The sequence below is a fragment of the Syngnathus floridae genome, chromosome 10, assembly GCF_059516105.1.
Source record: "Syngnathus floridae isolate MCC-2025c chromosome 10, RoL_Sflo_1.0, whole genome shotgun sequence".
NCBI lineage: Eukaryota > Metazoa > Chordata > Actinopteri > Syngnathiformes > Syngnathidae > Syngnathus > Syngnathus floridae.
This window is the reverse complement of record NC_142422.1, coordinates 3,812,383-3,836,466: the sequence shown is the minus strand read 5'-3', so window position 1 is coordinate 3,836,466 and position 24,084 is coordinate 3,812,383. Positions and strand designations below refer to the sequence as shown.

General features: G+C 40.6%; 6 protein-coding genes and 1 pseudogene across 11 annotated transcripts; all 7 read left to right on the top strand.

Moving 5' to 3' along the window:
- Positions 1–84: 84 nt before the first annotated feature.
- LOC148391928 (uncharacterized) lies at positions 85–2,852 on the top strand. Its single transcript, XM_088387622.1, has 3 exons — positions 85–225; positions 482–591; positions 766–2,852. The coding sequence occupies exons 2-3, from the start codon at positions 489–491 to the stop codon at positions 2,220–2,222; spliced, it is 1,560 nt and encodes a 519-aa protein (XP_088243748.1). The 5' UTR covers positions 85–225; positions 482–488; the 3' UTR covers positions 2,223–2,852.
- LOC148391923 (uncharacterized) lies at positions 114–19,150 on the top strand. Of its 3 annotated transcripts, none has more exons than XM_088387628.1 (3): positions 114–225; positions 17,183–17,292; positions 17,484–19,150. In XM_088387628.1, exons 2-3 carry the CDS (start codon positions 17,190–17,192, stop codon positions 18,689–18,691), a joined length of 1,311 nt encoding a protein of 436 aa, XP_088243754.1. In that variant the 5' UTR covers positions 114–225; positions 17,183–17,189; the 3' UTR covers positions 18,692–19,150. The 3 variants fall into 3 exon arrangements, with proteins under 3 accessions (XP_088243754.1, XP_088243753.1, XP_088243752.1); XM_088387627.1 differs by lacking the exon at positions 114–225 and adding an exon at positions 13,667–13,773; XM_088387626.1 differs by lacking the exon at positions 114–225 and adding an exon at positions 16,676–16,795.
- Positions 3,316–6,372, top strand: LOC148391927 (uncharacterized; annotated as a pseudogene). Its single transcript, XR_015860939.1, has 3 exons — positions 3,316–3,452; positions 3,704–3,813; positions 4,005–6,372. The product of XR_015860939.1 is annotated as an uncharacterized LOC148391927 (transcript).
- Positions 3,364–10,135, top strand: LOC148391926 (uncharacterized). 2 transcript variants are annotated; one of them, XM_088387624.1, is made up of 3 exons: positions 3,364–3,452; positions 7,887–7,996; positions 8,189–10,135. In XM_088387624.1, exons 2-3 carry the CDS (start codon positions 7,894–7,896, stop codon positions 9,472–9,474), a joined length of 1,389 nt encoding a protein of 462 aa, XP_088243750.1. In that variant the 5' UTR covers positions 3,364–3,452; positions 7,887–7,893; the 3' UTR covers positions 9,475–10,135. The 2 variants fall into 2 exon arrangements, with proteins under 2 accessions (XP_088243750.1, XP_088243749.1); XM_088387623.1 differs by lacking the exon at positions 3,364–3,452 and adding an exon at positions 6,526–7,076.
- LOC148391925 (uncharacterized) lies at positions 10,325–13,350 on the top strand. Its single transcript, XM_088387620.1, has 3 exons — positions 10,325–10,519; positions 10,791–10,900; positions 11,092–13,350. Exons 2-3 carry the CDS (start codon positions 10,798–10,800, stop codon positions 12,633–12,635), a joined length of 1,647 nt encoding a protein of 548 aa, XP_088243746.1. The 5' UTR covers positions 10,325–10,519; positions 10,791–10,797; the 3' UTR covers positions 12,636–13,350.
- Positions 13,635–16,573, top strand: LOC148391924 (uncharacterized). Its single transcript, XM_088387625.1, has 3 exons — positions 13,635–13,773; positions 14,165–14,274; positions 14,466–16,573. The coding sequence occupies exons 2-3, from the start codon at positions 14,172–14,174 to the stop codon at positions 15,701–15,703; spliced, it is 1,341 nt and encodes a 446-aa protein (XP_088243751.1). The 5' UTR covers positions 13,635–13,773; positions 14,165–14,171; the 3' UTR covers positions 15,704–16,573.
- A 590-nt stretch (positions 19,151–19,740) lies between the features above and the next one.
- On the top strand, positions 19,741–24,044 carry stmn2a (stathmin 2a). Of its 2 annotated transcripts, none has more exons than XM_088387647.1 (5): positions 19,741–19,909; positions 22,054–22,149; positions 22,211–22,386; positions 22,455–22,646; positions 22,746–24,044. In XM_088387647.1, exons 1-5 carry the CDS (start codon positions 19,891–19,893, stop codon positions 22,803–22,805), a joined length of 543 nt encoding a protein of 180 aa, XP_088243773.1. In that variant the 5' UTR covers positions 19,741–19,890; the 3' UTR covers positions 22,806–24,044. The 2 variants fall into 2 exon arrangements, with proteins under 2 accessions (XP_088243773.1, XP_088243772.1); XM_088387646.1 differs by having other exon boundaries at positions 22,208–22,386.
- The last annotated feature ends 40 nt before the right edge of the window (positions 24,045–24,084 follow it).

The following is a 24,084-nucleotide window of genomic DNA, read 5'->3' as shown; positions in this document are numbered from 1 at the left end:
GGGCAGCAATAACATTAAACATCCCAAGGTCCTTCGCTAGAGGGCATCCGGGACCTTCTTCAAATGACATCATCATTACGTAAACAGGAAGTAACCCGAAGACTACGGAAACACTCGGTATAAGCACTCAAAACAGAAGCTAATCCATTTGATTGAATCAGAAAAACACAACTTATGTGGTGAATTGATAACATTAGTGACACTAAAACTGCAACGACGAAATAGGTAAGTTACGACTGCGGACCTAAGTTATCATATCAGCACTGTTATTTGTAGTACTGCTTGGTTGCAGTGTAGAAGTGCGAGCCGCTTTCATTAGCATGGTAGCTACCACAGTGCTACCAAGAGTAATACTGTAACGTGGAAATTACATTAATATGGAATAACTTTTATTCAATTACCTCAACAATTAGCTCGCTCGCCGGTGCCCAAAGGACACCTTTGTGAGACAAACATCGTTGAACAAGTGTTGTGATTGCAGTGTGAAAATGTTTGCAAGGACCACAGCAGAGTACGTGGAGGAAGAGGACCATAGTCGTCGTCGACTGGAAGATCTTTGGCTGCAGCCATATGTTGTGTTACGCAGAGTTGGTTAGTACTTGCTTAGAAAATAATTATTTTCTATTATGAATCCTCTTGGAGCGTTCATCAAAATCTTGTGTGATAGGGGGATTGAAGAAGTCCTTGTATAGGATTTGCCAGTTTCTCTTCTACTGTAACTTTCATTGTTAATATACATTAATATGTCTTTGCCTTGTTTTGCAGACATCAGTGAAGCTCTTTGTCCTAAGCAGCAGGAGCCAGAGCAAAAATGCATTAAAGAGGAAGATGTGCGCAAAGAGGTCCACCACATGAATGAACAAATGGTGCAGAAGTTTCTTTGCACCATAAAAGAGGAGGAAGAGCCAGAGCGGACTTGTATTAAAGAGGAAGATGTGGGCAAAGAGGTCTACCACTTGAATGAACAAATGGTGCCCACGTTACTTTGCACCATAAAAGAGGAAGAGCTGGAGCGGCCTTGTATTAAAGAGGAGGGAGAAGACTCCTGCGACATTAAAGAGGAGGAGGATACCTTCAAGATGCCTTTGACTGGTGTTGCTGTGAAGAGTTTAGATGAGGGTCAACAGGATGTAAGCAAAAGGGCGGAGCTGCCAAGCTGCAGCTCAACTCAACAAATGACCAGAGAAGGTGATGGAGACCACTGTAGAGGATCACAAGCAGCTCCACCATCAGATAGTGATGACGTGACGAAAAGCTATTCCTGCTCAGATTGTGGCCAAAAATTTACTCAAAGGGGAAGTTTAAAAAGGCACACAAGAACCCACACTGGTGAGAAACCCTTTTCATGCTCAGTTTGTGGGCAAAAATTCTCTGAGGGGGGACATTTAAAAAGGCACACAAGAATCCACACTGGACAGGAACATTTTTCATGCTCAGTTTGTGGCCAAAGTTTCAATTGGAAGGAAACCTTAAAAAGGCACACGAGAAGCCACACTGGCGAGAAACCTTTTTCATGCTCAGATTGTGGCCAAAGATTCTCTCGAAGTGATAGTTTAAAATTTCACACAAGCGTCCACACTGGTGAGAAACCTTTTTCATGCTCAGTTTGTGGCCAAAAATTCAGTCATAAGGGAGATTTAAACAAGCACAAAAGAATCCACACTGGTGAGAAACCCTTTTCATGCTCAGTTTGTGGGCTAAAATTCTCTGACGGGGGACATTTAAAATCACACGCAAGAATCCACACTGGAGAGAAACCTTTTTCATGCTCAGTTTGTGGCCAAAGATTCAGTCGGAAGGAAACCTTAAAAAGGCACACGAGAACCCACACTGGCGAGAAACCTTTTTCATGCTCAGATTGTGGCCAAAAATTCACTCGAAGGGATAGTTTAAAATTTCACGCAAGTAGCCACATTGTTGGGAACCTTTTTCCATGCTCAGTTTGTGGCCAAAGATTCAGTCGTAAGTTAGATTTAAACAGGCACACAAGCGTCCACACTGGTGAGAAACCTTTTTCATGCTCAGATTGTGGCCAAAAATTCACTCGAAGGGATAGTTTAAAAGTTCACACAAGTAGCCACATTGTTGGGAAACCTTTTTCATGCTCAGTTTGTGGCCAAAAATTCTCTCAGGAAGGACATTTAATAACACACACAAGAATCCACACTGGAGAGACCTTTTTCATGCTCTGTGGCCAAATATGTCAAAGTGTGAAAATTTAAAAAGGCACACAATAATCCACACTGGTGAGAAACATTTTCCATGCTCAGTTTGTGGCCAAAAATTGTCTTGGAGGGGAACTCTTAACGCTTCATACAAGATTTGAAGCGAAGCAAAGCTTAAAAAGTCCACACTGGCGAGAACCCTGTTGCCTGCTCAGCAAAAGAGAATTCCGAGTGTGTTGGGGAGATGAGCAATAATTTGCGAAGTTTTCACCTTCTATTTGAGACTTCATGAGTTTTTGCATCAATGGCAACTCTATTTACCTTTTGATTGGGATGCTGAACCCTTTTCCTTCACCACAGTGAGAAGTTCATATTTTCGTCGGAATGAATTTGAGAATATACTAGTTAACCGGCGTCGGGATGATAATAGTTTTGTAATGTTCATTATACTTGATGTTTATTTTGTTTTTAGTTGTGGATTTTAACTTTTAAATCATATTCAGGGCCAGTTGCTTAGTTTCTTTTCGTGTTTAGGGTTTTGTTAATCTTTTCATGTTCAGGTTTTTGCCCCCATATTTGTTTTGCAGTGAAAATAGATGAAGCAATTTGTGTAGAAATGCTGAATGACAAAATATGAAAGCATGTGGAATGCTTTGAATCGTGAAATAAAATGTGAATTATTCGGAAGGTATGTGTGGGGTACTACATTAAGAAGCAGGTTGAGGCACTGACAATCCTTCACAGATGACCACTTTTTGCCATCATAACTGAATTCCTGATGTCTCGACTTGAAATATTAATATTTTTGTGCTGGTTCTTTTCAAGAGTAGCATCACTTTTTCTCAGTATTGTAATACAAATTGATTCACCTTTAATTATTGCATTCTGTATCATGGCCATTAGGAATTTAACTCAACAGCCGCACTATGTAAACCAACACAAACCAATAAGAACTGCCCTCTTTAAGAGATTTTACTAATAAGTAGCATACAGACATTTCTACAGTTTTTTGGGAAAACATGCACATTTTTTTTTTGTTGCACGCAATGTTTTGTTTGCTGAGCAACAAGAACATGAAACAACCCACGGTCCTTCGCTAGAGGGCATCCGGGACCTCTCAAATGACATCATTACGTAACAAGGAAGTAAACCAAAGACTACGGAAACGCACTTGGTATAAGCACTCAAACAGAAGCTAAATCGCCTATTTGGCTGCATCAGATAAACACGCAACTTATGTTGTGAATCGGTAACATTAGTTACACTAAAACTGCAACGACCAAAGAGGTAAGTAACGACTGCGGACCTAAGTTATCATATTAGCACCGTTATTTGTAGTACTGCTTGGTTGCAGTGTAGAAGTGCGGGCCGCTTTCATTAGCATGGTAGCTACCACAGTGCTTACTTTATGATAATTTGCTTGATTATTGGTATTATCGTTGATTTACTACTGTCTTTTTTCAAGTAGACACAAAAGTTCCTCTGAGCAGCGTCCTCGATGAATGTTGGATCTCAAATGAGCCATCATATGATTGCAGTGTAAAAATGTTTGCAAGGACCGCAGCAAAGTACGTGGAGGAAGAGGACCATAGTCGTCGACGACTGGAAGCTCTTTGGCTGCAGCCATATGTTGTGTTACGCAGAGTTGGTTAGTAGTTGCTTAGAAAAGAACTATTTTCTATTACGAATTCTCTTCCAGTGTCCATTTTGTAGTAGAATTCTATCGAAATCATGTGTGATAGGTAGATTGAAGAAGTCCTTGGATATGATTTGTCAGTTTCTCCTCAACTGTAACTTTTATTGTAATATACATTGATGTGTGTTTGCCTTGTTTTGCAGACATCAGTGAAGCTATTCGTCCTAAGCATCAGGAGCCAGAGCACACATGCATTAAAGAGGAAGATGGCAAAGAGCTTGTCCACCACATAAAAGAACAAATGGTGCAGACGTTTCTTTGCACCATAAAAGAGGAGGAAGAGCCGGAGCGGCCTTGTATTAAAGAGGAGGAGGATACCTTCAAGATGCCATTGACTGGTGTTGTTGTGAAGAGTTTAGATGAGGGTCAACATGAGGTGATCAAAGGGGTGGAGCCTCCAAGCTGCAGCTCAAGTCAACAAATGACCAGAGAAGGTGATGGAGACCACTGTGGAGGATCACAAGCAGCTCCATCATCAGATAGTGATGACGTGACGAAAAACTCTCCCTGCTCAGATTGTGGCCAAAAATTTGCTCGAAGGGGAAGTTTAAAAAAGCACACAAGAACCCACGCTGGTGAGAAACCTTTTTCATGCTCAGTTTGTGGCCAAAAATTCTCTCGGAGGGAACATCTAGAAAGGCACACAAGAACCCACACTGGTGAGAAACCTTTTTCATGCTCAGTTTGTGGCCAAAAATTCTCTCGGAGGGAACATCTAGAAAGGCACACAAGAACCCACACTGGTAAGAAACCTTTTTCATGCTCAGTTTGTGGCCAGAAATTCTGTCATAAGAGAGATTTAAACAAGCACAAAAGAATCCACACTGGTGAGAAACCTTTTTCATGCTCAGATTGCGGCCAAAAATGTTCAGGGAAGGGAGCTCTAACAATTCACACAAGAATCCACACTGGTGAGAAACCTTATTCATGCTCAATTTGTGGTAAAAAATTCTCTGTGGGGGGAAGTTTAAAAAGGCACACGAGAATTCACACTAGTGAGAAATCTTTTTCATGCTCAGTTTGTGGCCAGAAATTCAGTCATAAGAGAGATTTAAACAAGCACAAAAGAATCCACACTGGTGAGAAACCTTTTTCATGCTCAGATTGTGGTAAAAAATTCTCTGTGGGGGGAAGTTTAAAAAAGCACACGAGAATTCACACTAGTGAGAAACCTTTTTCATGCTCAGATTGCGGCCAAAGATTTTTATGGAAGGGAGCTCTAACAATTCACACAAGAATCCACACTGGTGAGAAACCTTATTCATGCTTAGTTTGTGGCCAATTATTCGCTCGGAATAAATACTTGATAAAGCACACAATAATCCACACAGGTGTAAACCCTTTTTCATGCTCAGTTTGTGGCAAAGGATTCTCTGAGGAAGGCTGTTTAAAAAGGCACACAAGAACCCACACTGGGGAGAAACCTTTTTCATGCTCAGTTTGTGGCAAAGGATTCTTTGAGGAAAGCTGTTTAAAAACGCACACAAGAACCCACACTGGGGAGAAACCTTTTTCATGCACAGTTTGTGGCCAATTATTCAGTCACAAGCACTCCTTAAAAAGGCACACAACAGTCCACACTGGTGAGAAAGCTTTTTCATGCTCAGTTTGTGGCAGGAAATTCACTCAGATGGGAACTCTAATACTTCATACAAGAATCCACACTGGTGAGAAACCCTTTTCATGCTCAGTTTGTGGGCAAAAATTCTCTCAGCTAGGCAATTTAAAAAATCACACAAGAACCCACACTGGTGAGAAATCATTTTCATGCTCAGTTTGTGGCCAAAAATTCTCTCGGAGGGAATATCTAAAAAGGCACACAAGAACCCACACTGGTGAGAAACCTTATTCATGCTCAGTTTGTGGCCAAAAGTTCAGTCAGAAGACAGAATTAACCAGCCACACAAGAGTCCACACTGGTGAGAAACGTTTTTCATGCTCAGTTTGTGGCAAAAGATTTGCAGCGAAGCAAAGCTTAAATAGTCATATAAGTCTCCACACTGGCGAGAACCCTGTTGCCTGCTCAGCCAAAGAGAATTCCGAGCATGTTGGGGAGATGAGCAATGATTCCTGAAGTTTTCACCTTCTATTTGAGCAGACTTCATGAGTTTTTGCATCAATGATAATTCGATCTACCTTTTCAATAGGATGCTGAACTCCTTTCCTTCACCACAGTGAGGAGTTCATATTTTCGTCGAAATGAATTTGAGAATATAATAGTTAACCAGTGTCGGGATGATAATAGTTTTGTAATTTTCATTATACTTGATGTTTATTTTGTTTTTTTAGTTGTGGATTTCAACTGTAATTACTTTTAATTCATATTCAGGGCGAGTTGCTTAGTTTCTATTAGTGTTTAGGGGTTTGTTAACATTTTCATGTTCAGGTTTTTGCCCCCATATTTGTTTTGCAGTGAAAATAGATGAAGCAATTTGTGTAGAAATGCTGAATGACAAAATATGAAAACGTGGAATGGTTTGAGTCATGAAATAAAATGTGAATTATTCGGAATGTATGTGTGGGGTACTACATTGAGGGGCAGGCCGAGGCACTAACAATCCTTCACAGATGACCACTTTTTGCCATCATAACTGAATTCCTGATGTCTCGACTTGAAATATGAACTCAAATAAAAACTGCCCTCTTAAGAGATTTTACTAATAAGTAGTGGAGTGAATTGTCTTTGCCTGACAGCTGCAGGGCCCCCCCAGCAGTTGTTCGTTCTGCAGCCCTTATATGGTCATCTACTCGTTCTTTTCTGGCCGTTCTATATTCTGTGTCGTATCTAATATACATTACTGAAACTAAACTTACGAGGTAAACGTAAAGAAATAGGGGCAGAGTACAAATATACTTCGGTAGCCTACAGACATTTCCACACAACTGCGAGTGATTTCAATTTAAAATCTATTCGAGTTGGTTTTTAATTTTGGAAAACGTGCACAATTTTTCTTTGTTTTCCACGCAATGTTGGTTTGTTTGCTGGGCAACAACAACATTAAACGTCCCACGATCCGTCGCTAGAGGGCATCCGGGACCTCTCTCAAATGACATCATCATTACGTAAGCAGGAAGTAAACCAAAGACTACGGAAACGCGCTTGGTATAAGCACTCAAACAGAAGCTAATCGCCTATTTGGCTGCATCAGATAAACACGCGACTTATGTTGTGAATCGGTAACATTAGTTACACTAAAACTGCAACGACTAAAGAGGTAAGTTACGACTGCGGACCCAAGTTATCATATTAGCACCGTTATTTGTAGTACTGCTTGGTTGCACCGTAGAAGTGCGGGCCGCTTTCATTAGCATGGTAGCTAATGAGATAGTTAGTGTCAGGTTAATTCTCTGACTGAATATCGGTATAAAAGAAAAGGCTCAGCAGACAAAACAAGTGAGGCAGATTATTGAGTTTTTTCTCGCGAGGAGTGCATTCAGATTTACAGCAATCTGACTACACTAAAAATCTGTTTGCACTCTTCGCTCTTATTATTTGGAATGCCCTACCCACAATGTGAGACTAGCCCCTAAGCCTTAGGGCCTAAGGGGAGGGGAGAAGAAGAAGAATGCAAGGACAAGATGTTATGTGGACCAAGAAGTCACAGACAAGATGTTATGAGAAACAAAAAGAATGCAAGGACAAAATGTTATGTGACACAAGAAGTCACAGACAAGATGTTATGAGAAAAGAATGCAAGGACAAAATGTTATGTGCAGACATCAACAAAATAGTTTGAGCTATCAACAACTTTCTTGGATTCCCAGAGGTATAGAAGGTCAGGAAATTCCAGACAGCATCGTTTGACGTGTTGTTTTTCGCAAAGCATTCTGTGCAATCATATTATCAATAAACTACTCATTAGAGAACGCATGATAACATATATATACAATTTATCTAACATTTAGCTTGATTATTGGTATTATCGTTGATTTACTACTGTCTTTTTTCAAGTAGACACAAAAGTTCCTCTGAGCAACGTCCTCGATGAATGTTGGATCTCAAATGAGCCATCATAGGATTGCAGTGTGAAAATGTTTGCAAGGACCGCAGCAGAGTACGTGGAGGAAGAGGACCATAGTCGTGGACGACTGGAAGATCTTTGGCTGCAGCCATATGTTGTGTTACACAGAGTTGGTTAGTACTTGCTTAGAAAAGAACTCTTTTCTATTACAAATTCTCTTCCAGTGTCCATTTTTTAGTAGAATTCTATCGAAATCATGTGTGATAGGTAGATTGAAGAAGTCCTTGGATATGATTTGTCAGTTTCTCCTCAACTGTAACTTTTATTGTTAATATACATTGATATATCTTTGCCTTGTTTTGTAGACATTAGTGAAGCTATTCGCCCTAAGCATCAGGAGCCGGAGCGCACATTCATTAAAGAGGAAGATGTGGGCAAAGAGGTCCACCACTTGAATGAACAAATGGTGCCCACGTTACTTTGCACCATAAAAGAGGAAGAGCCGGAGCGGCCTTGTATTAAAGAGGAGCGAGAAGACTCCTGCGACATTAAAGAGGAGGAGGATACTTTCAATATGCCATCGACCGGAGTTCCTGTGAAGAGTTTAGACGAGGGTCAACATGAGGTGAGCAAAGGCGTGGAGTCTCCAAGCTGCAGCTCAAGTCAACAAATGACTCGAAAAGATGATGGAGACCACTGTGGAGGATCACAAGCACCTCAACCATTAGATAGTGATGGTGTGACGAAAAACTTTTCCTGCTCAGATTGTGGCAAAACATTTGCTAAAAGGGGAAGTTTAAACAGGCACACAAGAACCCACACTGGTGAGAAACCCTTTTCATGCTCAGTTTGTGGGCAAAAATTCTCTGAGAAGGGACATTTAAAAAGGCACACAAGAACCCACATCGGTGAGAAACCCTTTTCATGCTCAGTTTGTAGGCAAAAATTCTCTCGGGGCGGACAATTAAAAAAGCACACAAGAATCCACACTGGTGAGAAACCCTTTTCATGCTCAGTTTGTGGCCAAACGTTCTCAGAGAAGAGGACTTTAACAATTCACACAAGAATCCACACTGGGGAGAAACCTTTTTCATGCTCAGATTGTGGCAAAACATTTGCTCAAATCGGAAGTTTAAAAAGGCACACAAGAACCCACAGTGGTGAGAAACCCTTTTCATGCTCAGTTTGTGGCCAAAAATTCTCTCGGAAGGCATATTTGATAACGCATACAAAAATTCACTCTGGAGAGAAATCGTTTTCATGCTCAGTTTGTGGCCAAAAATTCTCTCGGGGGGGAAATCTAAAAAGGCACAAAAGAACCCACAATGGTGAGAAACCTTTTTCATGCTCAGTTTGTGGCCAAATATTTTCAGGGAAGGGAGCGCTAACAATTCACACAAGAATCTACACTGGTGAGAAACCTTATTCATGCTTAGTTTGTGGCCAATTATTCGCTCGGAATAAATACTTGATAAAGCACACAAGAATCCACACAGGTGAAAACCCTTTTTCATGCTCAGTTTGTGGCAAAGGATTTGTAGCGAAGCAAAGCTTAAAAAGTCATATAAGTCTCCACACTGGCGAGAACCCTGTTGCCTGCTCAGCCAAAGAGAATTCCGAGCATGTTGGGGAGATGAGCAATGATTCGTGAAGTTTTCACCTTCTATTTGAGCAGACGTCATGAGTTTTTGCATCAATGATAATTCTACCTTTTGATTGGGATGCTGAACTCCTTTCCTTCACCACGTTCATATTTCAAGATTCAAGAGTTGTCATGAATTTGAGAATATACTCGTTAACCGGCCTCACGATGATAATAGTTTTGTAATTTTCATTATTCTTGATGTTTATTTTGTTTTTAGTTGTGGATTTTAACTGTAATTCCTTTTGATTCATATTCAGGGCAAGTTGCTTAGTTTCTATTCGTGTTTAGGGTTTTGTTAACCTTTTCATGTTCAGGTTTTTGCCCCCATAATTTGTAGTAAAAACAGATGAAGTCATTTGTGTAGAAATGCTGAATGCCAAAATATGAAAGCATGTGGAATGCTTTGAGTCATGAAATAAAATGGGAATTATTCGGAAGGTATGTGTGGGGTACTACATTAAGAAGCAGGTCGAGGCACTGAAAATCCTTGATAGATGGCCACTTTTTGCCGTCATAACTGCATTCCCGATGTCTCGACTTGAAATATGAATGCACATTTTACTTGAATTAACTATTTTTGTGCTGGTTCTTTTCAAGAGAAGCATCACTTTGTTTTCAGTATTGTAATACAATGCCTTGTTTTTATTTGTCATTAAACTAAAACAAACTAATAAGAACTGCCGTCTTAAGAGATTTTGCTGATAAATAGCATACAGACACTTCTACAGTTTTTGGGGAAAACGTGCACATTGTTTTTGCACGCAATGTTGGTTTGTTTGCTGGGCAACAACGACATTAAACGTTCCACGGTACTTCGGTAGAGGGCATCCGGGACCTCTCTCAAATGACATCATCATTACGTAAGCAGGAAAAAATCCGATGACTACGGAAGCGCTCTTGGTATACGCACTTAAAAAAGAAGCCAATCGCCTATTTGGCTGCATCAGATAAACACGCAACTTACGTAGTGACTCGGTAACAGCTACACTACAACGACGAAAGACGTAAGTGGTGAATCGGTAACATTAGTTACACGACAACGACGAAAGAGGTAAGTTACGACTGCGGACCCAAGTTTTCATGTTAGGACCGTTATTTGTAGTACTGCTTGGTTGCAGTACTGAAGTGCGGGCCGCTTTCATTAGCATGGTAGCTATTACAGTGCTTACTTTATGATATTTAGCTTGATTATTGGTATTATCGTTGATTTACAACTGTCTTTTTTCAAGTAGACACGTTTGTTAAGTAGACACAAAAGTTTCTCTGAGCAGCGTCCTCGATGAAAGTTGGATCTCAAATGAGCCGTCATGATATGATTGCAGTGTGAAAATGTTTGCAAGGACCGCAGCAGAGTACGTGGAGGAAGAGGACCATAGTCGTGGACGACTGGAAGATCTTTGGCTGCAGCCATATGTTGTGTTACGCAGAGTTGGTTAGTAGTTGCTTAGAAAAGAACTATTTTCTATTACGAATTCTCTTCCAGTGTCAATTTTTTAGTAGAATTCTATCGAAATCATGTGTGATAGGTAGATTGAAGAAGTCCATGGATATGAGTTGTCAGTTTCTCCTCAACTGTAACTTTTATTGTAATATACATTGATGTGTGTTTGCCTTGTTTTGCAGACACCAGTGAAGATATTCGTCCTAAGCATCCGGAGCCGGAGCGCACATGCATTAAAGAGGAAGATGTGGGCGAAGAAGTCCACCACTTGAATGAACAAATGGTGCAGACGTTCCTTTGCACCATAAAAGAGGAGGACGAGCCGGAGTGGCCTTGTATTAAAGAGGAGGAGGATACCTTCAAGATACCATTGACTGGTGTTGCTGTGAAGAGTTTAGATGAGGGTCAAGGCGAGGTGATCAAAGGGGTGGAGCCGCCAAGCTGCAGCTCAAGTCAACAAATGACCATAGAAGGTAATGGAGACCACTGTGGAGGATCACAAGCAGCTCCACCATCAGATAGTGATGACGTGACAAAAAACTCTCCCTGCTCAGATTGTGGCCAAGAATTTGCTCACAGGGGAAGTTTAAAAAAGCACACAAGAGCCCACGCTGGTGAGAAACCTTTTTCATGCTCAGTTTGTGGCCAAAGATGTTCAGGCAAGGTAACTCTAACAATTCACACAAGAATCCACACAGGTGAGAAACCGTTTTCATGCTCAGTTTGTGGCCAAAAATTCTCACGGAGGGGAAATTTAAAAAGGCACACAAGAATCCACACTGGTGAGAAACCCTTTTCATGCTCACTTTGTGGGCAATTATTTTCTGAGGAGGGCAATTTAAAAAAGCACACAAGAATCCACACTGGAGAGAAACATTTTTCATGCTCATTTTGTGGCCAAAATTTCTCTCACGGGGGACATTTAAAAAGGCACACGAGAATTCACACTGCCGAGCAACCTTTTTCATGCTCAGATTGCGGCCAAAAATTCTCTGAGGAAAGATATTTAAAAGAGCACACAAGAACCCACGCTGGTGAGAAACCTTTTTCATGCTCAGTTTGTGGCCAAAGATGTTCAGGGAAGGGAACTCTAACAATTCACACAAGAATCCACACAGGTGAGAAACCGTTTTCATGCTCAGTTTGTGGCCAAATATTCTCACGGAGGGGAAATTTAAAAAGGCACACAAGAATCCACACTGGTGAGAAACATTTTACATGCTCAGTTTGTGGCCAAAAATTCTTTGACGGGGGACGTTTAAAAAGGCACACGAGAATTCACACTGGCGAGAAACCTTTTTCATGCTCAGATTGCGGCCAAAAATTCGCTTGGGGGCACCTTTTAAAAAGGCACACAATAATCCACACTGGTGAGAAACTTTTTCCATGCTCAGTTTGTGGCCAAAAATTCTCTCGGAAGGGATATTTGAAATCGCATACAAAAATCCACACTGGAGAGAAACCTTTTTTATGCTCAGTTTGTGGCCAACAATTCTCTGAGAAGAGAACTCTTACACTTCATACAAGAATCCACACTGGTGAGAAACCTTTTCCATGCTCAATTTGTGGTCGAAGATTCTCTGAGAAGGCATATTTAAAATGGCACACAAGAACCCACACTGGTGAGAAACCTTTTTCATGCTCAGTTTGTGGCAAAAGATTCGCTCGGAAGCGAACTCTAACACTTCATACAAGAACCCACACTGGTGAGAAACCTTTTTTGTGATCAGTTTGTGGCCAAAAATTCTCTTGGGGGCGAACGCTAAGATTTCAAACAAGAATCCACACTGGTGAGAAAGCTTTTTCACGCTCAGTTTGTGGCCAAATATTCAGTCATAAGGGAGATTTAAACAAGCATACAAGAATTTACACTGATGAGAAACCTTTTTCATGCTCCGTTTGTGGCCAAAGATTTGTAGCAAAGCTTAGCTGGCGAGAACCTTGTTGCCTGCTCAGCCAAAGAGAATTCAGAGTGTGTTGGGGAGATGATTCGCAATGATTTGTGAAGTTTTCGCCTTGTATTTGAGCAGACTTCATAAGTTTTTGCACCAATGGCAATTCTATGTACCTTTTGATTGGGATGCTGAACTCTTTTCCTTCACCACAGTGAGAAGGTCATATTTTCGTCGTAATGAATTTGAGAATATACTAGTTAACCAGCCTCGCGATGATAATAGTTTTATTATTTTCATTACACTTGATGTTAATTTTGTTTTTAGTTGTGGATTTTAACTGTAATTACTTTTAATTCATATTCAGGGCGAGTTGCTTAGTTTCTATTCGTGTTTAGGGCTTTGTTAACCTTTTCTTGTTCAGGTTTTCGCCCCCATATTTGTTTTGCAGTAAAAATAGATGAAGTAATTTGTGTAGAAATGCTGAATGACAAAATATGTAAACGTGGAATGGTTTGAGTCATTAAATAACATGTGTATTATTCGGAATTTATGTGTGGGGTACTACATTAAGAAGCAGGCCGAGGCACTGACAATCCTTCACAGATGACCACTTTTTGCCATCATAACTGAATTCCTGATGTCTCTAATTATTTTTGTGCTGGTTCTTTTCAACTGAAGCATCACTTTTTCATGCAGCTATGCATATTATTATTTTTTTGCACGCAATGTTATTTTGTTTGCTGGGCAACAAGAACATTAAACGTCCCTCGGTCCTTCGCTAGAGGGCGTCCGGGACCTCTCTCAAATGACATCATCATTACGTAAACAGGAAGTAAACAAGACTACAGAAGCGCTTGGTACGAGCACTCAAACAGAAGCTAATCGCCTATTTGGCTGCATCAGATAAACACGCAACTTAAGTGGTGAATTGGTAACATTCGTTACACTAAAACTGCAACGACGAAAGAGGTAAGTTACGACTGCGGACCTAAGTTATCAAATAGCACCGTTATTTGTAGTACTGCTTGGTTGCACCGTAGAAGTGCGGGCCGCTTTCATTAGCATGGTAGCTACTACAGTGTTTACTTTATAATTTTTAGCTTGATTATTGGTATTATCGTTGATTTACTACTGTCTTTTTTCAAGTAGACACAAAAGTTCCTCTGAGCAGCGTCCTCGATGAAAGTTGGATTTAAAGTGAGCCATCATCACATGCCGTACCGAGAGTAATACTGCAACGTGGAAATTATATTACTATGGAATAACCTTTACTCAATTACCTCAACAAATAGCTCGCTCGCCGCTGCCCAAAAGAAATCTTTGTTAGTCAAACATCGTTGAACAAGTGTTGTGATTGCAGTGTGAAAATGTTTGCAAGGACCACAGCAGAGTACGTGGAGGAAGAGGACCATAGTCATCAACAACTGGAAGATCTTTGGCTGCAGCCATATGTTGTGTTACACAGAGTTGGTCAGTACTTGCTTAGAAAAGAACTCTTTTCTATTACTAATTCTCTTCCAGTGTCCATTTTTAGTAGAATTCTATCAAAATCATGTGTGATAGGTAGATTGAAGAAGTCCTTGGATATGATTTGTTAGTTTCTCTTCAACTGTAACTTTTATTGTTAATATACATTGAGATGTGTTTGCCTTGTTTTGCAGACATTAGTGAAGCTATTCGTCCAAAGCAGCAGGACCCAGAGCACACATGCATCAAAGAGGAAGATGTGGGCAAAGAAGTCCATCACTTGAATGAACAAATGGTGCAGACGTATTTTTGCACCGTAAAAGAGGAGGAAGAGCCGGAGTGGCCTTGTATTAAAGAGGAGGGAGAAGACTCCTGCGACATTAAAGAGGAGGAGGATACCTTCAAGATGCCTTTGACTGGTGTTGCTGTGAAGAGTTTAGATGAGGGTCAACAGGATGTAAGCAAAAGGGCGGAGCTGCCAAGCTGCAGCTCAACTCAACAAATGACCAGAGAAGGTGATGGAGACCACTGTAGAGGATCACAAGCAGCTCCACCATCAGATAGTGATGACGTGACGAAAAGCTATTCCTGCTCAGATTGTGGCCAAAAATTTGCTCAAAGGGGAAGTTTAAAAAGGCACACAAGAACCCACACTGGTGAGAAACCTTTTTCATGCTTAGTTTGTGGCCAAAAATTCTCTCACGGGGGACATTTAAAAAGGCACACGAGAATTCACACTAGGGAGAAACCTTTTTCATGCACAGTTTGTGGCCAAAAATTCTCTGAGGAAAGATATTTAAAAAAGCACACAAGAACCCACACTGGGGAGAAACCTTTTTCATGCACAGTTTGTGGCCAAAAATTCTCTAAGGAAAAATATTTAAAAAGGCACACAAGAATCCACACTGGTGAGAAACTTTTTCCGTGCTCAGTTTGTGGCCAAAAATTCTCTGACAGGGGACATTTAAAAAGGCACGCGAGAATTCACACTGGCGAGAAACCTTTTTCATGCTCAGATTGCGGCCAAAAATTCGCTTGGGAGGGCTATTTAAAAAGTCACACAAGAATCCACACTGGTGAGAAACTTTTTCCATGCTCAGTTTGTGGCAAAAAATTCTCTCGGAAGGAACATTTGAAAATGCATACAAGAATCCACACTGGAGAGAAACCTTTTTTATGCTCAGTTTGTGGCCAAAGATTTTCAGTGAAGGGAACTCTTAAACTTCATACAAGAATCCACACTGGCGAGAAACCTTTTCCATGCTCATTTTGTGGTCAAAGATACTCTGAGGAAAGATATTTAAAAAGGCACACAATAATCCACACAGGTGAGAAACCTTTTTCATGCTCAGTTTGTGGCAAAAGATTCGCTCGGAAGCGAACTCTAACACTTCATACAAGAACCCACACTGGTGAGAAACCTTTTTTGTGATCAGTTTGTGGCCAAAAATTCTCTTGGGGGGGACCTCTAAGACTTCAAACAAGAATCCACACTGGTGAGAAAGCTTTTTCATGCTCACTTTGTGGCCAAATATTCAGTTATATGGGAGATTTAAACAAGCATACAAGAATTTACACTGATGAGAAACCTTTTTCATGCTCCGTTTGTGGCCAAAGATTTGTAGCAAACCAAAGCTTAGCTGGTGAGAACCTTGTTGCCTGCTCAGCCAAAGAGAATTCCGAGCATGTTGGGGAGATGAGCAATGATTCGTGAAGTTTTCACCTTCTATTTGAGCAGACTTCATGAGTTTTTGCATCAATGATAATTCTATCTACCTTTTGATTGGGATGCTAAAGTCCTTTCCTTCACCACAGTGAGAAGTTCATATTGTAGTCGTAATGAATTTGAGAATATACTAGTTAACCAGCCTCGCGATGATAATAGTAGATAACAGTAGTTTTGGAATTTTCATTACACGATGTTTATTTTGTTTTTAGTTGTGGATTTTAACTGTAATTACTTTTAATTCATATTCAGGGCAAGTTGCTTAGTTTCTATTCGTGTTTAGGGTTTTGTTAACCTTTTCATGTTCAGGTTTTTGCCCCCATAATTTGCAGTAAAAACCGATGAAGTAATTTGTGTAGAAATGCTGAATGACAAAATATGAAAGCATGTGGAATGGTTTGAGTCATGAAATAAAATGTGAATTATTCGGAAGGTATATGTGGGGTACTACATTAAGAAGCAGGTCGAGGCACTAACAATCCTTCACAGATGACCACTTTTTGCCATCACAACTGAATTCCTGATGTCCCGACTTGAAATATGAACTCGAATAAAAACTGCCCTCTTAAGAGATTTAACTAATAATTAGTGAAGTGAATTGTCTTTGCCTGACAGCTGCAGGGGCCCCCCAGCAGCTCAAATGACATCCTCATTGCGTAAGCAGGAAGTAAACAAAAGACTACGGAAGCGCGCTTGATATAAGCACTCAAACACAAGCTAATCGCCCATTTGATAAACACGCAACTTAAGTGGCGAATTGGTAACATTCGTTACACTAAAACTGCAACGACGAAAAAGGTAAGTTACGACTAAAAAGTTTTCATGTTAGGACCGTTATTTGTAGTCCTGCTTGGTTGCAGTACGGAAGTGCGGGCCGCTTTCATTAGCATGGTAGCTACTACAGTGCTTACTTTATAATTTTTAGCTTGATTATTGGTATTATCGTTGATTTACAACTGTCTTTTGTTAAGTAGCCACAAAAGTTCCTCTGAGCAGCGTCCTCGATGAAAGTTGGATTTAAAGTGAACCATCATCACATGCTGTACCGAGAGTAATACTGCAACGTGGAAATTATATTAATATGGAATAACCTATATTCAATTACCTCAATAAATAGCTCGCTCGCCGCTGCCCAAAGGACACCTTTGTGAGACAAACATCGCTGAACAAGTGTTGTGATTGCAGTGTGAAAATGTTTGCACGGACCACAGCAGAGTACGTGAAGGAAGAGGACCATAGTCATCAACGACTGGAAGATCTTTGGCTGCAGCCATATGTTGTGTTACGCAGAGTTGGTTAGTACTTGCTTAGGAAAGAACTATTTTCTCTTACTAATTCTCTTCCAGTGTCCATTTTTAGTAGAATTCTATCAAAATCATGTGTGATAGGTAGATTGAAGAAGTCCTTGGATATGATTTGTTAGTTTCTCTTCAACTGTAACTTTTATTGTTAATATACATTGAGATGTTTTTGCCTTGTTTTGCAGACATTAGTGAAGCTATTAGTCCAAAGCAGCAGGAGCCAGAGCACACATGCATCAAAGAGGAAGATGTGGGCAAAGAGGTCTTCCACCACATGCATGAACAAATGGTGCAGATGTGTTTTTGCACCATAAAAGAGGAGGAAGAGCTGGAGCAGCCTTGTATTAAAGAAGAAGGAGAAGACTCCTGCGACATTAAAGAGGAGGAGGATACCTTCAAGATGCCATCGACCGGTGTTACTGTGAAGAGTTTAGATGAGGGTCAACAGGAAGTGAGCAAAGGGGCGGAGCCGCCAAGCTGCAGCTCAACTCAACAAATGACCAGAGAAGGTGATGGCGACCACTGTGGAGGGTCACAAGCAGCTCCACCATCAGATAGTGATGACATGAAGAAAAAATATTCCTGCTCAGATTGTGGCCATAAATTCTCTCGGAGGGAAACTCTAAAAACGCACACGAGAATCCACACTGGTGAGAAACCTTTTTCATGCTCGGTTTGTGGCCAAAGATTTAGTCGAAGTGGAAGTTTAAAATCGCACACAAGAATCCACACTGGTGAGAAACCTTTTTCATGCTCAGTTTGTGGACAAAAATTCTCTCAGAAGGGACATTTAATGATGCACACAAGAATCCACACTGGCGAGAAACCTTATTCATGCTCAGTTTGTGGCCAAAAATTCTCTGATAGGGGACATTTAAAAAGGCACACAATAATCCACACTGGCGAGAAACCTTTTTCATGCTCAGATTGTGGCCAAAAATTCTCTCTGCGCGGGCATTTAAAAAGGCACACAAGTATCCACACTGGTGAGAAACCTTTCCCATGCTCAGTTTGTGGCCATAAATTTGCTCATAAGGAAGATTTAAACAAGCACACAAGAATGCACACCGGCGAGAAACCTTTTTCATGCTCAGTTTGTGGCCAAAGATTCAGTCATAAGGGAGATTTAAACAGGCACACAAGAGTCCACACTGGCGAGAAACCTTTTTCATGCTCAGTTTGTGGCCAAAAATTCAGTCATAAGACAGATTTAAACAGCCACACAAGAGTCCACACTGGTGTGAAACCTTTATCATGCTCAGTTTGTGGCAAACGTTTTGTAATGAAGCAAAGCTTAAAAAGACATATAAGAATCCACACTGGCGAGAACTCTGCCGCCTGCTCAGCCAAAGAGAATTCCCAGTATGTTGGGGAGATGAGCAATGATTCGTGAAGTTTTCACCATCTATTGGAGCACACTTCATGAGTTTTTGCATCAATGATAATTCGATCTACCTTTTGATTGGGATGCTAAAGTCCTTTCCTTCACCACAGCGAGAAGTTTATATTGTAGTCGTAATGAATTTGAGATTATACTAGTTAACCGGCCTCGGGATGATAATAGTTTTGTAATTTTCAATATACTTGATGTTTATTTTGTTTATAATTGTGAATTTTAACTGTAATTACTTCTAATTCATATTCAGGGCAAGTGTCTTAGTTTCTATTCGTGTTTAGGGCTTTGTTTTGTTCAGATTTTATGTTTGTCAAGGTTTTTGCCCCCATATTTGTTTTGCAGAGAAAAAAAGAGATAAGCAATTTATGTAAAAATGCTGAATGACAAAATATGCAAGCATGTGGCGTGCTTTGAATTATGAAATAAAAGTGAATTATATGTGATGACATTGAACAATGGGGAATCATATGGAGACGTATAGAATCACATGGAATTATGTAGAATGATAAACGATGACACGCGTCATGTGACACGCCTCAATAAATGGAGTGCCATGAGATTTGAGTCATTCCCAACATTTTACGACACAAGTCAGGTAATTATCATAAACAGCATATCATTACTTCCTTTTATACCACGGCACTAACGTCAAAATTATCATTATAATAATTATAACATTTATAACATCAATTTAATTTCATCTGAAACAAGACGCACTTTAACTGCAGACGGGTAAATCTATAAATTAAAAAAAATATCCTAAAAAAAAAATTCAATAAATCTAATTACGTGAAAATCAAGATGGTGTAGGAATCACAACAGCCTGTATGCGACTATTTGACAATTCCCAGCCACATTGCAGGGGTACCTAATAATATGACCGGTGCCTATAACGCGACAAATGTTTGCCTTTTTCTAGCTTTTAATCGATTTGACATAAAATCTATCTCCACCTTGACCACGGTGCGATTGTTAAACGGACTATAGCAAGCGGTTCAACGGGTGCATCCCGTACATTGTGCGCATGCGTCAAAGGACATAGGCCCCGCCTCCTCGCCACCACCCGATCCGCCCCTTGGCCACTGCCGCTGACTCAGTGCCTTGCTTTGAGCATTTTCATCGTTCACCTGAACGCAGCACAGCAGCACAGAAGCAGCAGACCCTCACATCTTCGCCGTACAACCCTCCCTGCAGCCATGGCCAAAACAGCAACCGGTAAGCATTTTTTTCTCCTTTCCAATCACGATTACACAAAAAGACAGAAAAAAAAAAAAAAAAAGAATTGATGCTTCTTTCTTTGCATATTTCTACGGGGGTCTAATCGGCCCGGCCTGTGTTGTCTGTGAGGTGCGTCATGTGACAAATGACCACTTTAGAATCCTATACGAAAAATGCGTGAATATAAACTATGATATTTCAATAAATGATGGATTTCTATGTTTGATTCATGCGGTGATATTGCATGATTTCGTCTCCTTGGCGGTGCGACGCAAGCATGAACCAATTAGCCATTTTCTATCCTCCCGTCCACATAAAATATGTAATTCTGCATTTGTCTCCTTTAAAAGTCATTTAAGATGTTTACAATAGTGCATTTAGAATTTGACTGTGCTACCTGCGTCTCCATCACTCCATCGGCCCCAATACGCAGCATAATGCAGACGGACCCCACCCAAGATGCTGATGCTGCCCACCATTGAGGCCTCAGAGGGCGTCATCACTTTTTCCACTGCTAGGCTACCAACTTGAACACCTCAAACCTTTTTTCCCCCCCATTCCTTTACTTTAAAATAACCATCATTATTCATCGCCATTAATGAATTAAATACTGTAATGATTCATCATCCTTTGTTAGGGGGGGGTGCGACGGTAACATGTAGCAGCCATGCTCAACGAAGCTACATGATGAGTGCATTGTTTGATCATTTTGAATTACTTTGATAAATCAGGTTTAGCTTTTGTTTTCATGCACTGAAATCAAATATGAGCTGAGTTTTGAGAGCTATGCATCTGACAGTTTTTAGTGTGCAACTCAAATTTTTACATTATGCCATTCAACTTGATGAATTGAATACCTGGCTGTCAATTAAAACAAAATCCAAAACTTATTTTCAATTCTAGCCATCCATTTTCTAAACCGCTTTGTCATCCTACAGTCATGTGGGTCAGGTGCCTTGCTCAAGGAGCCTTAGGTCACAAGATGATGCAAGGGGTGGTTGCTCCAATGTCCTTTCCTAATTATTTGGCTGACTCCATTGAAATGCATTATCGGGAATTTTTTAGGAGGGGCCGTTTAATTTTTTTTCCCCCCCAACTCTGCAGCAATCAAATGAACCTTTACTCGAATTATGAGCATATGTGGGCGAACTGGATCAAATCCTCTCCTGGGCCATTTTTTGTTCCCCACTTGAGCTTTGTCTAACAGCGGTAAACAACAAATTTTAATCAAAAACAGATTTATATGTCCTTTTTTTGACAGATTTTAAAAAACACATCTGTACTTTCTCCTAGCACATCAGGCTTTGGAGATTTTTATTTTTTTAAGTTTGACCTCTAAAAGCTTGCGCAATACTAATTTTGGGTGTAGCTATGACGTTTCAGAAAAGAAATTCCACTTGTTGCCTTACCATTAATTACAAATACTTATATTTCAAAATATTTTACAGATCTATTATTGATTACTTATTATAAAAAATATTTTCTAGTGTCATTTTATATGCATTCTAGCTGCAAGTCAAGTTTTTTAATTTAGCATTCAGAACAAGGGCCACCTATCTGGATTAAGGAAACCAAATAACACAGAAGGCATAGGTTGGGCGCTGGAAGCTAGCCAGAGCCGGCCAGCCGGCCCCGCAGTGAGAACTGCACTTGTATTTGGCAACCTCATCACATACTGTAGAAGCTCACGAAAGCAGCAGGTGAAGACAGACCAGCCCATCAAATTCAACTGCACACCAGGCAGGAAATGAAATTATTTAACATGCTTAGCTTCCTTATCACTCTAATGGACATCCAACGCAATAGATGTGTGGAAATGAGAAAATGTCAGCGAGGGATTGATCGATACATTTCAGGTTACTCTGAGAAGTTGTCAGTAGAAGAACGTCTAGCTTTGACCTTTCTGTTGATACTTTATAAAGACTTTTCAACTTTGGTGTCACGCCAGCTTCTGGGTCCATATCCGGCTCCCCTCGTGATAAGCCACATTAAAGCCAAACGCTTGCTTAAGCCTCGACGTAAACGAATACAATGAATTATTAACGGGCTCTTAACGAACTTTTACTAAATGCTTTTGCGGGATGGTGACATGACTGGAATGATGACTCACCTGGATGATGTCTTGATGTTCCAACTTGCAGCTTACAAGGAGAAAATGAAGGAGCTTTCCGTCCTCTCGCTCATCTGCTCCTGCTTTTACCCGGAACCACGCAACAAGATCCTGAATGAGTTGGAAGGTAAGAATCAATAATCCAGTTTTATCGTTTTGAAGTCTGACAAAATATATGTGACTAGCAGCAGATATTGAGGTGAAGCCAATCAACAAGCGGGCCTCCGGACAGGCGTTTGAGGTGATTCTCAAGCCCCTGTCTCCAGTATCAGATGTCAGCCACAACCTGGCTTCTCCCCCTAAGAGGGACATCTCCTTGGATGACATTGAGAAGAAACTGGAGGCAGCTGAAGAGCGGAGAAAGGTGACTAGCGGAAGACGCCGCCATTTTAACTCGCCTGCTACGAATGATTCAATGTGGGTTTTTTTTAGCTCCAGGAAACACAGGTGCTGAGGGCTTTGGCCGAAAAGCGAGAGCATGAGAGGGACGTGCTGTTCAAGGCTTTGGAGGAGAACAACAACTTCAGCAAGATGGCTGAGGAGAAGCTCCAAATGAAGATGGAGCAGATTAAGGAGAACCGCGACGCCCATCTGGCAGCCATGATGGAGCGTCTACAGGAGAAGGTGACACGAAATGTTCGAGTAGATATAAAAAGCCGGGGCTTTGTGATATCACACAACTAATTCTTGACATGACTTGGGTGTCATGATGTTCTTTCTTAGGAGAGACACGCAGCGTTGGTGCGCAGAAACAAAGAGATGAGGGAAGTGATGACAGCGTGAGCACCGCACTAAAGTCCCAACTTCCATTCACCCATCCATCCATCCATCACTTCATCACTCCCCTAAAATAAACATGCAAACCTGGAGCACCCGACAGGTGAAGGACCTCACCACATCAAAACACTCAGCAATCAATCAACCAATCAAATTCAGTATTACCGATGACGACAAAAGAAAAAAAATCCGTGTCATTCATCTTTGAGAGCTGCAATCATTTCTTGATTTGAGGGATCTGTCTTATTTTGTAAATATTAGTTTTGGGTATCTATCTATCTATCTATCTATCTATCTATCTATCTATCTATCTATCTATCTATCTATCTATCTATCTATCTATCTATCTATCTATCTATCCTTAGCTAGCTAGCTAACTAGCTAGCTAGCTATTTAACTATCTATCCATTGAATCTTAGCTAGCTAGCTAGCTAACTAGCAAGCTATTGATTTCTCCATACTGCACTGTACAATGTTTTTTTGTTGGATGCCGCCACTATTTTCTTGTGAATTGTGAGTTGGATGTAGACAGACGTTTGCTATGTATTCCTGATGACGATAATGACAATGATGTCACAATGACGATGATGTTTTTGTGTCTTTGTGAAGAATGTTGGGTGTACGGTGTACCTGAGGTAATAAAGTAGACTAAACAAATACAAGCCACCTGCTTCCTCACGCACGCTTGGAATGTATAAAACAAAATGTCCATTTGCAATGAGCCCAATTGTTAATTGGTGCTTCATTATGGTTCGGAATGTCTTGAAGAAAAAAAAAAAAAAAGGCCAACTGTTTCTATACATGCAGATTCCCGAGGCCATTTTCCTTATCGAGTCCTTCACCAGAATGTACTGACGCATCGGTACCATGCATCTCTACTCCGAGACGTTTCTCTGATTGTAATATTGATTACGTGAACAAAAACGATGTGCGTGCTCGCTTGGCTGCAAGAGAAAAGGATCGTAACACGCGGCGTGGTTGGCCTTGAATTTAGGATGCGGGATTGCTTTAGTATACATTCAGCACACTGAACTAGTAGTCTCTTTTTAATATACAGCACTGCTGATATCTGCCTGCAACCTCTGCTGCTTGTCTTTTTCTTCCCTGTCCTTCATGATGAATTTCTCTGTGAAAGCTTTGCTTAATAAAGATTTGGGGTTCTGTGAACATGGCATGCACCATCTCATGAGTTTCTACGAAGAGACAAGAGAGTGTGTCAACTGCCTAATAAAAGATCAAATGTTATGAATGGTTTTCTGTTGGAGAGTGATTACATCCAAATATA